The sequence below is a fragment of the Amia ocellicauda genome, chromosome 3 (genome assembly GCF_036373705.1).
Source record: "Amia ocellicauda isolate fAmiCal2 chromosome 3, fAmiCal2.hap1, whole genome shotgun sequence".
NCBI classification, from domain to species: Eukaryota; Metazoa; Chordata; class Actinopteri; order Amiiformes; family Amiidae; genus Amia; species Amia ocellicauda.
The window spans coordinates 36,581,041-36,598,582 of record NC_089852.1 but is presented as its reverse complement, the minus strand read 5'-3'; the positions used below and the strand labels follow the sequence as shown (position 1 = coordinate 36,598,582).

The following is a 17,542-nucleotide window of genomic DNA, read 5'->3' as shown; positions in this document are numbered from 1 at the left end:
CATGGATAGCAGCTTATCCTTTCATTTTATAGAAAGATCACAGCAGAATCTGTTTTCCATAGTATAGACACTGCCAGGGTAGTGCCTAAGGACCTTAGATTAATAATGCTTTTTAAGATACCAGTGGAGAAAAGTTCCTAATCATGGTGATGAGGCAAATCAATTTACTTTTCCAGATTGAAGAGAACCTATACTTGTCTTTGGATTCATTGCAAATGTAATTTGGAGGTCAGTGAAAGAATTGAATGGGTGGGCTGTCCTAATGAGGCTGAAAGTACCATTTTCTGAAGGCTAATAGAGACATTTGTTGAAATGAGTTTTTCTGTGCATGTGGATGACAAACTGAAGGGCATTGTGTAGCAGGAACAGTGTGAACAGTATTCAGGGAGAGTGTATGAGGTCCATCTCAGAGTTTAGTTATTAGTGTTAAAATATCTATTTATTATTATTATTATTATTATTATTATTATTATTATTATTATTATTATTATTATTATTATTATTATTACTGTATTTGTTCTAAGATTTGCAAGTCTAAACTGTGACTCACACACAACTGCCTGATAATTTGTTCATTGACTCATAATGACAGGATTGAACTTTATTTAGCACTAATCTGATCGATGGAGGCAGGAGGATTTCTGAGTTCATTGGCCGAGTTTGCGGTTTTCTTCTTAGTGCATCAGTGGTCTCATAGATGCGTTGCTGTTTTTTCCAGTCTTATACAAGGCCACCCAGCAAGGCCAGAAATAGGGTTCCTTTCTGTCCGGAGGACACCGTGTAGTGAACTGCGCTTGACTAGGCTCATAGGGACACGTATGAATCGGGACCGGACATTATTGTTGTGGAGTCCTTTTGTTTTCTGATTACCAGTGCTTTGAGAAGCATGTGCTGCAGGGCTACAGGGAAGCTTTTGTGTGTTTAGCTGCCTCTGTCTAAGTCAGGTTCAACAATATCATTCAACAGAGAAAATAAGTTTGAGATTTTAAAAGGGAATCCAAAACATAAAGAATATCACATTTATTCCATTTTGTTCCATTTTAATTCAATACACTACATACAGTGGGGAAAAAAAGTGTTTGATCCCCTGCTGATTTTGTACATTTGCCCACTGACAAAGAAATGATCAGTCTATAATTTTAATGGTAGGTGTATTTTAACAGTGAGAGACAGAATAACAACAAAAAAATCCAGAAAAATGCATTTAAAAAAAGTTATTCATTGATTTAAATGTTAATGAGGGAAATAATATATAGTCTGATTCAGAAATAAATAATATATTTGACCCCTTCGACTTAGTACTTGGTGGCAAAACCCTTGTTGGCAATCACAGAGGTCAGACGTTTCTTGTAGTTGGCCACCAGGTTTGCACACATCTCAGGAGGGATTTTGTCCCACTCCTCTTTGCAGATCCTCTCCAAGTCATTAAGGTTTCCAGGCTGACGTTTGGCAACTCGAACCTTCAGCTCCCTCCACAGATTTTCTATGGGATTAAGGTCTGGAGACTGGCTAGGCCACTCCAGGACCTTAATGTGCTTCTTCTTGAGCCACTCCTTTGTTGCCTTGGCTGTGTGTTTTGGGTCATTGTCATGCTGGAATACCCATCCACGACCCATTTTCAATGCCCTGGCTGAGGGAAGGAGGTTCTCACCCAAGATTTGACGGTACATGGCCCCGTCCATCGTCCCTTTGATGCGGTGCAGTTGTCCTGTCCCCTTAGCAAAAAAACACCCCCAAAGCAAAATGTTTCCACCTCCATGTTTGACGGTGGGGATGGTGTTCTTGGGGTCATTCCTCCTCCTCCAAACACGGCGAGTTGAGTTGATGCCAAAGAGCTCGATTTTGGTCTCTTCTGACCACAACACTTTCACCCAGTTCTCCTCTGAATCATTCAGATGTTCATTGGCAAACTTCAGACGGGCCTGTACATGTGCTTTCTTGAGCAGGGGGACCTTGCGGGCGCTGCAGGATTTCAGTCCTTCACGGCGTAGTGTGTAACCAATTGTTTTCTTGGTGACTATGGTCCCAGCTGCCTTGAGATCATTAACAAGATCCTCCCGTGTAGTTCTGGGCTGATTCCTCACCGTTCTCATGATCATTGAAACGCCACGAGGTGAGATCTTGCGTGGAGCCCCAGACCGAGGGACACTGACAGTTATTTTGTGTTTCTTCCATTTGCGAAGCTGTTGTCACCTTCTCACCAAGCTGCTTGGCGATGGTCTTGTAGCCCATTCCAGCCTTGTGTAGGTCTACAATCTTGTCCCTGACATCCTTGGACAGCTCTTTCGTCTTGGCCATGGTGGAGAGTGTGGAATCTGATTGATTGATTGCTTCTGTGGACAGGTGTCTTTTATACAGGTAACGAGCTGAGATTAGGAGCACTCCCTTTAAGAGATGCTCCTAATCTCAGCTCGTTACCTGTATAAAAGACACCTGGGAGCCAGAAATCTTGCTGATTGATAGGGGATCATATACTTATTTCCCTCATTAACATGCAAATCAATGTATAACTTTTTTGAAATGCGTTTTTCTGGATTTTTATTGCTGTTATTCTGTCTCTCACTGTTAAAATACACCTACCATTAAAATTATAGACTGATCATGTCTTTATCAGTGGGCAAACGTAAAAAATCAGCAGGGGATCAAATACTTTTTTCCCTCACTGTACATGTTCTGTCAATTGAGTGAGTTTTAGATTTGTACTGGCTGATCCAATAAAATGGTTTATTGATTGAAAATAGAAATGCCTCCCATTCCTGGATTCGAGGTTTGGCTTGGAACATTTTTTAAGGAAGTCACCAGAAGTGTCAGCACATGCCCTCTGTATTTAAGTTGCTCAGGTTACTATCTCCCATACAGAAAGCCACTAAGCCTTGAATTTATAGCATACATCTTCTGTTTCCTATTGGGACTTGATCTTATGCCATCTCAGTGCCAGATGTTGACATGCTACTCTCGGCACAGCAGTTTTAGAAGGCTGTGCCTGCTCAGAGGATTGCGACTCTACTAAATATCTACCCTGCGGCTGGTACTGCGCTTGTGAATAGCCAGGACCCTGGGGAATGGGGGTATGGGGGGGCTTCAGAAAGCTGGCAGGGAGTCCCGGTCCTCCACTTAGGGATCAGCGCCCCATCTTCCTGGAGAAACAGACAAACAAGCTAGTTGTCACTCAGCTCTGCCTGGTGTTCTCTGGTTTTAAAATGCTGTATATCATGTAAATCGTGTTTGTCTGTGTCCAAGCTGCTTACAACGAGGACTAACATCAAATCTTCAAACTACCCGTCAATCATAGGCCCAAAGTGCATCACGGGCTGCCTTCTTGTGCCTACCCAATGGAAAGCTGTCATGAAGTATTACGTTTTGGAATTTAGATTTTATCTGGGTTTGTGTTTAAGTGAAAAAGTACTATTAATTGTATTCCTGTTTTGCCCCAGGCTAATTTTTTTTTTCATTTACTTACAAGTACTTTCAGGAAAACAAAGGAACCACGTTTGCTTGCAGCACAAAGCTTGGAAATTCGCCCCGTAAATCTGTCCTCTGCACCTTCCCTCATCCTGTCTCTTTTTAATGTGGAGTGCATGACTAGTCATGAGCAGTCCAGCAAGCCTGGGAATTATTTCTGTTGTTTTAAAAATAACCGTTACGGGTTTAACGTTTAACGTTTATGCTTTATTTGATAGGTTATTGGATTGATCATATTAATTCCACTTGAAAATGGAACAACAAAACTATATAAAGGACCATGTGTCGGGTATCTGTTCAAGCAGTGAGGATGATTATATAGAGTGGAAGCTTTTTTTTTTTTGAGTTAAAAATGTGTGAGCACTTAGGAAATTGAATAATTGAAAAAATTGTTCAGCTTCAAGAGATTGAAGGCAAAGGTTTACCTTAATTGTATCAACATTGAAATGACATTTATAATAACTTCATGACTTTGAAAGGAGGGTTGGGTTTTTCCTTTTTTCCTTTTTGTTTAATCTGAATATATCACTACACACCTTGTGTTCTCTCTCTCTCTCTCTCTCTCTCTCTCTCTCTCTCTCTCTCTCATATATATATATATATATATATATATATATATATATATATATATATTTTAAACATTCTGAGCCATGGTATGCAAATTATATAGTCTTCAGTAAAAATCAAACCTTCAAATGGCAGGATGTATGTAAATTTTATGATCTGCTACACAGAGTTCACAGGCAAAGCATCTCTCAGTGTAATATCATGTCAGGGCAGCAGCTCCTGTGGTTTGCTCACTGGAGACAGGAACCTGTTCACAAGCAACGCACGCATCTTTCAAAATGTATTCATGCGTTCAGACCTTAAACCATAAGGCAGTCTGATTCAGAGTAATAAATGGCTGTTGGTAATACTGACCTTTCGGTGAACGATGTTCCCTTTCCATTGAACATGTTCAATATGCCACTGCCCTGTGTTGTGTCTTTACCAACTTACCCTTTTCTAATACTGATTGTGTACTGACTAGGGGAAATTGCATGAAATTAAATAAATAAATCAAGCATCTTTCACCTCACAGTTGTCCGCTGAAAACAGTATGTTTCCCTTTGTATAACCTGTCCTTATTACAGCAATCAGAAGTAAAAAGCCACTATATTTTAATGTGTATAATATATACTATAATATTTAGGTATTTTATTCATAGGCAAGCCTATTTTTTGTTCAAAAATAATGTACTATGTTTTACAAAGCAAGACAGGACAGTGCTAAAAATAAGGAGACAAACAAGGATAACAATAACCCATTAAAATCCACAATGAAACAGCCAGTTTCCTTTTTGATATGTTTTCTTATTTATTAGCATCACCTTGATTTATCATTAAAATATCTTTGTCATTACTGAGAAATGTAGCTTGCTGAAATTAATTAGCTGTCAAAATGCTAGAAACCACATAAAAAAGAGAGACTTGGTTGGACTCCTTTAATAAATATGACAAGATGTTCCACTTGTCAGAAGATACATGGAAAAGTGTTTTCCTTGTGTAATTAGCTATAGCAAAATCATATTTTTGAATTTTAAACAATGGGTATTTATTTTATTTTTTCTGAAACAGGTGACAGTAATGGACGGAGGCCCTTCCTCTCGGCAGTCGACAGTCTGGGTGATAGTGCACGTACTGGATGAGAATGACAACAAGCCTCAGTTCCCCGAAAAGGTTTACCAAATAAAACTCCCTGAGCGGGACCGTAAGAAAAGAGGAGATCCGATCTATAGGGTGTTTGCCTATGACAGAGACGAGGGGCCGAACGCCGACCTCTCCTACAGCATAGTAGATGGAAATGAAGATGGCAAATTCTTCATTGATCCCAAAACTGCGATGGTATCCTCCAGAAAGCAGTTCACGGCTGGGAGTTATGACATCCTTACGGTATGTTTTGTTGGATGGTCATTTGACTACAAATGCGTGCGAGACGATAAGAATGTTGTTGTTTTTTAAAGATTGTCATGACATTTTACTCAATGCCTTTGCTTAATTTATTACCCTCCTTTGATCCCAAACACAGGCCATTATAATAAACAGCACAATGCGGCTTCTTTAGTTAGACCATCTTTGCTGTTGTCCTTTTTTCCTTTCATTTTTGTATATTAAAAAATATTTTAAAATACCATTTAAGAGGGAAGATAAGGAGGGAACTAGGGGTAGATTCATACAATCTTTCAGAAGTGACAGCATTTTGACAAGAGGTCTACCCCAACCACTTAAACACACACCCACCTACTAGTTTTAATGTGAAAGCACACTTAGTTAATTATCAGTACACCCTCGATTTTCTTTCTTTTCATAAGCGGCAGATGGATTAGTTTGTTCTGCAAATTAGAGGGCATGGTTATTTTAAACATTCGACACCCACGTGATTCTGTATTTGGTTGAATGTTCTGACAGTTGGGCAAAGCCTATCACAAGCATTTAGAAACCACAGAGGAATTTAAAGTTCTTCAGTAGTGACGGCTGAAGTTTTATTTAATCTTTTATTGGGAATATGGATGCGGTTTTCCCTTGAATATATGTTATCCTGACATTGAACATCCAATCATTAGCACATAAACAGTGAAAACAAACTGCTCCAGTAGTAAATATTGTCATAAAAATGCCCAGGCTGCCAGGAAAGGAACAATTCTGACCTTGAAAGGCTCGGAATACATTACTCCAGAAGCTTTGCCGATTCAGCAGTGATCATTTGCATAATTTATGGTGACATCACCATAACTTTATATTTGGTGGATCGAGTAAATCATATTTTGAGGTGATTTGCAAAAATGAATTGGAATAAATTCTGTTCAATAAAATCTGTTTAATGTATTCCATAAAACATGTCATATAAAAGTGATCCTGTTTTTATATAATACATTTTATAAAGTATGTGTTAAAGTACATAATAAGATGCTGTTTATACTTCTGTACAATGCTTTAAACTTACATTGCAAGAGCACTTTAGTGCAGCCAATCAGAACCCGGTCAACATTACAATACATTATTTTCTTCAAGCTTCAGTGAACCCATTCTGTGGATTGACAACTCACAGGACTATCATTAACCACTGTAACAGATAATGATAAAACAAGTGATATCTTAAGGTATCTTCCAAAACTCTTTTGTGATGTTTAGGTGAAAGCTGTAGACAACGGACGCCCACAGAAGTCCTCCACAGCTCGTCTGCACATTGAGTGGATTAAGAAGCCGCCGCCGTCCCCCCACCCTCTGGTGTTTGATGAGCCCTTCTACAACTTCACGGTGATGGAGCACGACAAGGTGGCGGAGATCGTCGGGGTGGTCTCCATGCAGCAGGCGCCTGCCCCTCTGTGGTTCGACATCACTGGTAAGCCCGAGCAGAGGGACTCAAAAGGAGTCTTCTCTCACTTGAGCCCTAGGTCATCTTGCCTCTTGGCTGACCTGCCTATGATCCAGTTTGGTAAAGGTACTGTACCTATGATTTCAGTTTGAACCAGCCAGCTGTTAATTGTTCTCATGACTTGCCATCTATTCTAACGCATGATCAGCATCATGACTTGTAAGAGCACAGGCTGCTCAGCTCAGAAGAGCCCAGGATATAGTTATACTGTGGAGCTGTGTGCTTAACCTTATCTTTTAAGCTTCAAAATACCTTCTTTTCTGAGGTTTCTGCTCTGGAATGAGAACCCCCTTCCCATCCCAAACTAGGCATTTAAAGCTGTAAAGCAAACATGTTATCATTATGGATTTGTTTTTGGTTTGAAAAATTTTAGCAAATATTGCAGTATGGCACAAAGCTTTAAAAGTTGCAAACTAAAAACCCATTTCAGTTTGTAAGAAGCACCAATGTTACTAGTTGAACGCAAAAACATTATTTTAGATATTTCACTGTGGATTCCCTATAAGGACCACAATTGATTGATATGAAAGGATAAGATTTGTTACTGTTGTGCGAGTGCACATCGTTTTTTAAATGCTCACAATTTGTCAAACCTTAGCCAGTTAAGATATCACTGAAACATCTGTCTCAAGAGTTCTGATAGAGTTGATTATTTGACCAATTTTGTTTCCCAAAACAGAAAGCTATAAAAATGTTTTTTCTTCTTTTTTTTTTGTTTCATATCAGCTATCTAATGTAGCCATAAATAAAACTGTTTTAACAAGTCTAAAAACACATTTCTTACTGCATTTAATCCTGAGCTTCCACACAAACCAAATGTGTTATGATTACCATATTTTTCTCAGAGCTCTGGGTAAAAGTTGCTCAAGTCGTCAAAAAGGTATGTTAGCTCACATCTTCCATGTCTGTATTCATGCGTTTCTGTGCATGTAAAGTGAAAGGATTTCTTAACACCTATCCTGAAATTCTTTAGCTCTCACAGAGGTTTGCTGTCACCATTATTTATCTTTACAATATATATACAGCACATGTATATATATTCCAAAACCTGTTAGGGATAATATATTGTTATGCTATAATTTTTAAAGGCCCTGTGTATCTGATGATCCTGTGTCAAACTGATAATTTTAAACTGATTTACTGGCATATTTACTAAGTTTTTGCTGGCTTGAAGAATTGACAGTCAAAATTATAAGGAAACCTATAGAACTTACTGAAACCCATCTAAGTAAGTACAGCTAAACATTAAACAATAGTTTATAATCAATTTCAATGTGGGCCGGGGGGATGTTTCACTAGCATTTAACTTTCTATTTAAAGTCTTACCCCTTGAGAAAATGTTTTACCTCATAGACAGATGTCTGCTAACTAACTAATGGATGCAATGGAAAGTCATGTTAAAATATGTCAGCTAATTTAAACAGGACTCCTATAAAAGGGATGAGTGGGAGTGTACAGTAAATGCGTTGCCATGCCTCCAAGGATCTTTCCTAATTAGCACTCAACTTGTTCCTGATTTCTCATCATATCAAGCAGACGTATGAGTGCTTTTTAATAGTGATATGATGAATAACACAGTAGCAAACTAAACCACTGAGATCGCTCTGAAGACAAGGGCAGAGCATGGTAATGGACAGCTAAAATGGTGTTTGGACTGTTTAGTGGAGAGTCTTTCATAACTTTTACTGGAAATATTTGTATTTGCTTTTAAGCTTTAAACCAAAATGAAAATAAATATAACAAACATTCCCAGTCTCTTTGAGGAACTCAGATTGTCTCTCTTGCTCTCTCTTTTTTTTATTATTCCAGCCCAATCAATTATTCAGGCATTAATATTCATGTCCGGTCTAGCTAAAAGATACTAAATACTTAATACTGCTTTTGTAAGCGTAATTATAAAAATGTATAGTATTTTCAGTGTGGGAAAAATAAAGTTAATGTCATGTGAAAATACAAGATGCAGATATGCTTGCTTAATGTGCCCCCTAAGGCATTATTATATTTCTGTTTTTAAGAGTAGAAAATGTGGGTGTGGGTTTTGACCGCATTACAGAAATGCAGTACATCAATAGATTATACCGATTCATTCTCATTTACATTCCATAAAAAAATCAAGGTTCCGCCATAATTTTGACTGCCAGTATTTAAGGATATAAAAGATGATGTTGCAAAACTAGAAAACAGAACCAGCCCTGCGATCAACGCTGAGCACACTGGTGTTTAAAACGGTTAGATTTACATCGTTGATGGATTAGGCTTCACAAATAAGAGCATTTTGCTGTCATATAACTTGTACACTGTAGGAATCTGCATCAAGTGACAGAACCTTCCACATAAAAGACTGTACTTTGTGGATTACATTGGGGAATTTTGTTTGTGCTGTGGGTAGTCAAAAGACAAGTAATGGAATAAAGATGAAAAAAGAAAAACATATTGCATTTTGTTTTTGTAGGAGTGATGTTCTATGAAAACATATGCAGAAAATTAATGCAGATGTGTCATGAATATAAAAATAGTGTTACTGTTGTTAATTGTATTTGACATTATGCAGTGAAAAATCCAGTTGGTTCGCTTTTCCAGCATTAGTGTTGCTTATATTATTCCTAATTTTGCATCATTTACCTTCTCCTGACAGTTGTGCTAAGATATAAATACCACAGCAGATGCTTAGTGAATTGCCTGTACATATCCCTAACTGTTGTCCATTTTTGAACAAAGCATTGAAACCGTAAGTATAAAGAAGGCATCTTCTACATTTACTTTCAGCCTTTCATGCTTTGTTTAACTTTTTGTGACTTTCTTTACCTTTGCTCCTTATTCAAGCTTCACTTTTCTTTTTCTTAAATCATTTTTCTTTCTTTCTTCCTTTCTCTTCCCTTTTCCTGTTAATGCTTCGCACCTTGAAGGTGGCAAACATTCCCGGGAGATGTTCTATATTCTTCAGACAGCTTGTGGCAGGAATTGTTCAACAGAAGGTATCTCCAGTTCGACCAGAACTGCATTCGCTTTACTTTACCATTACTGATCTATTCTTTTCTCATTTCCCTTAGCTTTAGAACAATTCATAACTCCCTATCTCTGTACGGAGTGAGCCGTGCACAACCCTGTGTGTCTTTGGTTCTATGCCGAGCTCTATCAAAGTATAAATGGCAATTGTTTGTATTTCCAATAACCTGACAGTCCCAGTTTTGTCTTTTGTTATTGGTGGGGGGGTGTAGTGTGGGGCAGAAGTTTGACAAAACTGAGGTGTATGACATCAAAAACTGACCCAAATAGGTCATGTAACACTATAACTTATTGACATCATAAATAGCACTCTCAGCACTATACCTCAAGTGCTGTGTATCTGCTATAATCTTTGTGAAGAGCACTGTGACCCCCACTACACACTGATGTATGCAATTTGTGCAGCTTACACCTACCAACATCATAACGCAGCCTGTCAGAAGCTGTTTTTAATTCCATAGCATAGACTTCCTGGATACACTGCAACAGAGATTCAGGACGAGACCAGCTTTTCTTTATGTAGCAGAACCTGTGCTTTTAGATTAATGTCACATTATTCCTACTGGCCAAATGTATATCCAGCTGAGTGGTTCAGTTGTTTTGAGCATGGTGCTATAACATGCTTCCCAGCAATGGGGGGAACTTCATCCAGAAGTGGGTCAAAGCCATGTTTTGGTTATATATTTCTATATTCTGCAAGTTGTATTTTCAAGCAATGACCATTTCATATAAATTTAAATCGATGGATTTGTCTACTAAGCCATTCAGTGCTTAAAAGTATGTTAATCTCAAATGGCAGAATAAGTGTTTCCATAGTAATATAATTGAAGTGGCTTGAATTTTCCCTTTAAAACAAATACATCACAGTTCTGTTGTATTGTAATTGTATCTAAAAATATGTATGTATGTTTGATTTTTCCATTTATGTTTTATTATTGCATTAATAATTTTAAGCAACTGCATGTAAATAAATATTTAGGTCATCTTCAATCATGCTATCGGTCATACTGTGCAAACTCAATTATGTGGTTCATTGAATAGGCAATAGTGTGGGTGTTTTGTGAATAATAGGTTAATGCCTGGTCACTGTGCTCATTTTAACAAAGTGTAGATGTCTTGGAGGGTCTGTTAACATACACAAATAAAAAACCGAACGGGCGAAGGTTATTGATGGAAGTGGAAAAACACTGATTAAAATGAATGGGTAGGTGGTACTAAATAAATACAGGCAAGTGAAAGTGTTGCCTGAAAACTGGTGATTAATTTCTCAGGCTGTAACCTGTCTGTACCCGTGATTATTCTCCATCATGAGATGTTTACACCCAAGAGACTAAGAGCTGTTGGTCCTAAAGCACTCCAGTATCTCACTTGGACAATTTTGTTTGTTTGTTTGTGTGTTTTTCTTTCACTGAAACATGGAATACCATAACATTAGGTAAGTATAAATTGTGTAACAATGGCTTTCTAATCACTTATATTGAAAACAAACTTTGTCTCTTTTTCCTGAAGTGCTTTAACTCTGGAAGTGTGCTCTGGGACTGCTTTCAGTTCACAATTTATCCTGTGGGTCCCTGTGTGGATTATTATTCTTCATCTCTAGGCCACTGTTAAAGTTAATTGTTTCCACTTTACATTGTTGCATTCATAAGGGCATCATAATGTTCAAATGACTTAATGGTTTTGAGGAAATATTTCTGTTATCACTAAATACCACAGACTGCATTTCTGTCATTTACTCCACTTCCTTGTATCCTGTGTTAATAGTAATAGTAAATGCATTGAAATCAAACATGTACGAATCACCAGCACAACCTGAGATCTTTTCTTTTTTTTTTCTGGTCATATTGTGATCAGTCTTTTGCTTCAGTTTGTACTTTCTACATCTCTCCTAGTACTGTAACTCGGCTGTATTCTGAATCATTGTCACATAAATCACCATCATTATCCTCAACGTAATTGCCATAATTCACAATCGAACCATTTGCTGTGCCTGTGAGTCTGAAAATGAGATGCAGTCCCAATGTTTAGAGGCTTGTTAACATGTAGAGTCTATAGATATTTGCAGTCAGTTTTGTTAGCACAGAAGGCATATTTCAGTCTTTTTTTTGTACTGATGAATTCCTTTCTGTGCCGGAGAAAAATAAGGATATTTGCATGCATTTTAAAGTGATATTTCAAGTGTAAAATAGTGTGCATTAGTTTGTTTTATTGGCTTACATTAGGGTTTAAGTGCACCAGTGAATAAACTTTGGATTTGCCAGTACAGAGTAAATATACCAAAATAATATTTAAGCTTAATTTATTTTTTAAAAAAGGATGCAATTTTGATAGTCAGCAGAGTGTTTGATAACCACTGTTTTAAGGATTTTTTTTTCTCCCTTTGTAATTTATTGAAGTGGTTTATTATTTTCCAGCCTGGGACTAGACATAATGGTTAACACTATTTCGATTGAGATTTTTCTAATTAGAGCTGAATTTGCTGCACTTCAAAAAGCTTTTCCAGCACTTTTTAGTTCTCTTACAGTATTTCTGGTAAATCAATGAAAAACTCTGCAACGCTGCCATTGCCTGACAGGTCTTTGGAGAAGTCTGTAGAGAATTCCTGATCACTTTGAAATATGACATTAATTACATACGCTATGTAATTATATACTTGCAAGTAATTAATTAGGGTCAAGTGTAAACGATGATGGTTTTACAAAGTTTTCAGCACCAACTTGAGCAATAGCTTTAGAAAAGAAATGTTTCCTGTTTTTACTAATCTGTCTGAACTAGGTACATCCAGATGCTGTCTAACAGGTAACCTAACAGTTTTCGTCTTTTATTTGGATTGATGAATGAGAATTGAGTACTTTATGACGGAGCAAAATTTGTTGGGAAGAATAAAGCCATTTAACAAGTTTGTTGAAATGGAAATTTTTACCCTTCAGTGAAAAAACAGTAGTACATCTCCAAATCCATAAATACCCTTTTAAAAGGGGAAATTAATCTTTGTTAAAATTTATTTGACAGATTAAATTAACTAAAACTCCTGCAGAATGGAGGTCATCATATTTGAGAGGCCAAAGAATGGAAACGCAAAATATCTCTTCATTCTGTTGATTTTCAACACCATCGCTAAAAACAATTATGCTTTTTGAATTACAAGTGTGGCAGCAAGCATACAACCGAATAATGGTTACACTTACTAATTCCGTTTAACACTTATAGGCAGAAAAAGCTGGGTAATTTAGTTATTTAAATCAATTTGTGTTGTGAAATGGCACTGGCATTTAATTAAGCCTGGTTGTCATGGTGTAATTTCTGAAAAAAGCACACGCACAGCTGGAACTAAAATTACTCTTCGCGTTTTAATTCTTTTGCCAATGATTTCTGTGATGGTTCCTGGTGGGTTAATTTCCGATCTAGCAAAACAGTGTTCGTAATATTCTCCGTGTTCAGGATTTTCACTATCCAAAAGGTGAACCATTCAAAATGTCACCCATATTCCCATACTTTCACGGAAATCCCCTCATGTTCGCCCGAAAATTTAAATAGAACAAAAACTTGAACAGACATCTGACTCGCTGCTTTGAGCAGAGTGTATGATAATGGCCTCAGCAGCACACCAGTTGATTATGAAAAGACTAATCAGCCAGTGAAAAGAGTAGAGCTCCCCAGTGGTTTTGTATGTAAGTGCCGGGTCGCGTGGGTTTTCAGTACCTCCGAATTTGCAGCATCGTTGAGTGTTGCTGAAGAGTCATTCACCATGCAGTTAGAATAGATACGACTAGTGGATTAAATGTCACTTGAAATACATTTTACAGTGTGGAGAACATTTTCTGTCACTCTTAATTTTTCCAAGGCAAGTTTCTAGCCATTTTGGGATTGTTCTTCAGCTCTCAATAGTAGGCATTTATATGTAGGTTAGAATACACTGATGTACCATAGCACTATTTAGAAAAGTACAAATGATTTGAGGTCTGTAAGCAGCAAATTTTATACATATGCAGTTTAAGAAAGCAAACAGTTATTTTAATTATTTGACCTACTCATTTTTTTAATGTGATGCCCCCAGGAGTTCTCTTATCTTTCTTACCATGCATAATCGGAAAACAGAGAGATAAAAGGAGTCTTCAATTCCTTTGCTATCAGGCAATAAGTAACACATGGAAGCTGTCTGCATACAAACAGCTGCATATGAAGCTAAACCCAGAGAAACCAGGTCTCGGCTTTTAAAAGTGTTTCCAATTAGCACCTGAAGTTTTTAGTAAAAGGCAATAAAGTGTAATAGAATAGTGGATATACTGAAACACCACATCAATCTAAAGGAAACCAAACTGAAATAAGCAATTGTGATAATGTGCTAATAACCCTATTGATGAAAGATGTGCAAAAATCACAATTTTACTTGATAGGGTGCATAAAAATTAAATGCAAAGCTAATCACACCCTAGGGCATATTTCCTCACTACCTCTGCATAGCTTCAACCCTTTAATGGTTGGAGATGAAAACAAAGTGAAATGAAAAGCTCTCAAAACATTAACATCTTTGCTGCCAGTGCTATTTGTTTTTTTATTATCCCACACTTTGCTTACGAGCATTTTTATATTATTTATCTAATTTGTTTTTAAATCCCATATGATATAAATAAACCAAAAATCTCTTGTGACCTAAACACTTGTGTAATCAGCATAAAATATGAACATGCTTGTGTAAATCCTGTGTAGATTTTATTTCATCATTCATTCAATTAAGATTGAAGAGAGGTGATGACTCGTGTGTCATTTCTAAATTTGAAATCCAGCTTTGAGTTCTGGGTTAGTGATTCGTAATCGATGAACAGGTCAAAGTTTTGACTGATTCCAGCTTCATGTGCAATGCAAGAATTTCATCTGCATGTTTCAAAGTTTATGTATTATTTACTCCCTAGGTGTTTTTTTTTTGTTTAAATAATGCTATTTCACTTGATTTTTCTGTCCACTGGAAAAGTAAAACCTATTGAAGTGAATAACAAAGTTCTTATCAATGTCCAAATTCACAACCTAATTCAGCAAGATGTTTGCTTATTACATTAGAAAGTGAAGTAGTAGTGATTGTTTTTTTGTTTTTTTTTCTGTCTCTTATTTGGTTATGGTTTTGCTTGTTTGTGGTCACAATACAATAGATGGCTGTAAAGAAACAACATCCCATTGGAGTTGTCTTGTTATGTTTGCTTTCTGGTTCTGTTTCTTGAGAATTAGATTTATTGGTTTACAATTGTGTGTGTGTGATTTGATGACATTGTGTTGTATTTTTGGTTTTTGTTCATTTGTATGTGAATGTTGACTGGAGCTGCAGAAAATTATGAATTGATGTTTTGGTTTAGTTTTAATAGGATTAATTAAACAGGACTGGTTTGAGAAGAGCTTGTGCATCTATTTGCTTGAGTTTTTAGTCGGTGCGATCAAATTATGTAAGCAACTGAATATTATAGTTGTAATCAAAAACAGTTTTTAGGTTGATTAGGACCAATAAATACAACCTGGAGACACGAGTGTGTGGAGAATTCCTTTCCTCACTTGCCAAGTGAAGTAGTTCCTCTAACGTCTTTCTAGAAAGGCTGATTTAATTAATACACATTCCAGTCAGTTCTACAGTAAGCAGTGCATGAATCTGTGTCAGTCTAACCTTTCCACGAAAAGCACAATCTGAATATTCCACTGATCATTACATGCAGCTCTTATATTGATCTTTCTTCTCTGGACAGTCCTCTGCCACCTCGTCAACTGTGAATTATTATAAATGCCTTTTATCCCAGACTAGCCCAGAATAATCTGCATACCCACATTTGCAGTGCGAATCAGAGTCACAGTTCACTGAGGAAGGTCCGTTTCAGAGTGCTTATACAGAGCATGGGCTCCACCAAATCTGTTTTTTAATGAAAAGAAAGAATAAGGAAAAAAAGGAGGAATCACAAGGTCTTGGAAAATAACATACCCTGAATTGTGAATTGAAAAAAGAAATGTGGGTTTGCCGTGTCTTTTTTTTTTTTTTTTTTGGTCCCTTCCCCTCTTAATACAAATAATACATTATAAACTCAGGGTCACGTGTGCTGAATAATAATAATGCATCCATTTCATTATTCTTATCAAGCTCCCAACAGTCATGCATGTCTTTATTTTCCAATTTATCCAGGTGGAAACTACGACAGCATATTTGACATTGAAAAAGGAGTGGGGACGATTGTCATTGCCAAGCCACTGGATGCGGAGCAAAGGTCATTTTACAATATGACTGTGGAGGCAACTGATGGTACCAATTCTGCTTCTACACAGGTACACAGCCGCTTTGGTGTCAAGAGCTGTAGTGTATTTACCCTCTGCTCTAATTTTAATCCCAGGATGACCCAGCTTTAAAGGCCAACTTGGTTATATGTGTTTGTTTTTTGTGTGTTCATCTCAAATGTATATTTTCATGTGATCTGCTTAAAATCCATGAATTCATAGATCTGCCTTGAATTCATTATGATGAACAGTTCTATATTTGAGATTTTTATTATGGATTATGGGTATTGCACATTTAATATATTCAAAAATAAATAAATGACCTAATAAATCTATCTCTTGCACAGCTGTAATAACAGTAGACTATATTAAGAGTGTAATTCTACAGTTACATTAAGGTTTGTAATTCTACATCAATACAGCATTTCCAAAACAGGTACCTTTGAACATTTCTGACAATTGTGGAATGCACTCTAGGCATGATAAGATGACTTTTCATATGCACAATCTATTATGTCAGCAAGTTTTATGAATGAACCTGTCAGACATATTAACTTCTGGTGGGACCAATTCCAAGATCAAGGTTAAAACTTTTTTTCCCACTTCTTCTTTTTCTTCTTTTTCAGTTTAATTTATCACTGTTCAAGGTCAGAGTTTAGACAAGAGATTACAGTTAAAATCCCTAGTTATTCATCATTTTTCAAACAGCCAGGTACTGAAAAAAGCTGTTCAGATTGCAGCATCTCAGCCTATAAGCTTTAGGCCTTGAAAAATGTTAAATATCAACTTTAAATTCCATCTGCGTGGAGAGAGAAGGTTTGTCCTGACCTCCTTCCTCCATTCTTTTCGCATTTTTCTTGGCAGAATTTGCCATTTATCAAAACAGGTATTACATGCTAACATTGTGTTCTGCTGACCAAAATATAAAGATAAATAAAATAAACTGTCTTTTTGTTTCTATGTGCAGCCATTTTCATTGATTAAATACAAGGGTGGAATAGTATGTGTGAGCTAGAGAATTCTAAAAATGATTTGGAAGAGTAGAAACATTTAAGAATCCATGTTTAATGCTTGGGTGTTTGTTGTAAGAAGAAAAATACATTATTGTTATTATTATTCAGCAATAATCCCATTTCATTTCTGTGTTCAGTGCATTCAGTGCAGTCTGTATCCGGGGAATGCTTTGATGCGCTTTGCCTTTTGCTCTTTGCACTAGGCAAGGAGGGCTTTCTGAAGCGATGTGTTCAGTGAATGCAGTTCTGACCACTGGCTAGATTTAGAGGGTTCGCTTTGATAACACTTATGCCCCTAGTAGAATTGACAAAGCCAAGAAAGAATATCAGCTGTGACTGACTGTCTTCTTTGTAATTCAAAGGCAGAAAATCTTAATATTTTAACCTGGTGTGGTAAAAAA

The 17,542-nt window shown here is 36.9% G+C and overlaps 1 protein-coding gene across 6 annotated transcripts in view; it reads left to right on the top strand.

Annotated features, from left to right (window-relative positions):
• LOC136746643 (protocadherin Fat 3) overlaps nucleotides 1-17,542 on the top strand; it is a 186,468-nt gene that overhangs the window by 119,335 nt on the left and 49,591 nt on the right. For 4 of the 6 annotated variants that reach the window (XM_066699266.1, XM_066699270.1, XM_066699267.1 and 1 more), the window contains exons 5-8: nucleotides 5,079-5,393; nucleotides 6,633-6,843; nucleotides 9,783-9,851; nucleotides 16,040-16,179. In XM_066699266.1, coding sequence (XP_066555363.1) covers nucleotides 5,079-5,393; nucleotides 6,633-6,843; nucleotides 9,783-9,851; nucleotides 16,040-16,179 — 735 coding nt within the window. The remainder of the gene's footprint in view (nucleotides 1-5,078; nucleotides 5,394-6,632; nucleotides 6,844-9,782; nucleotides 9,852-16,039; nucleotides 16,180-17,542) is intronic. The other 2 variants (XM_066699271.1, XM_066699269.1) reach the window with 1 other exon arrangement.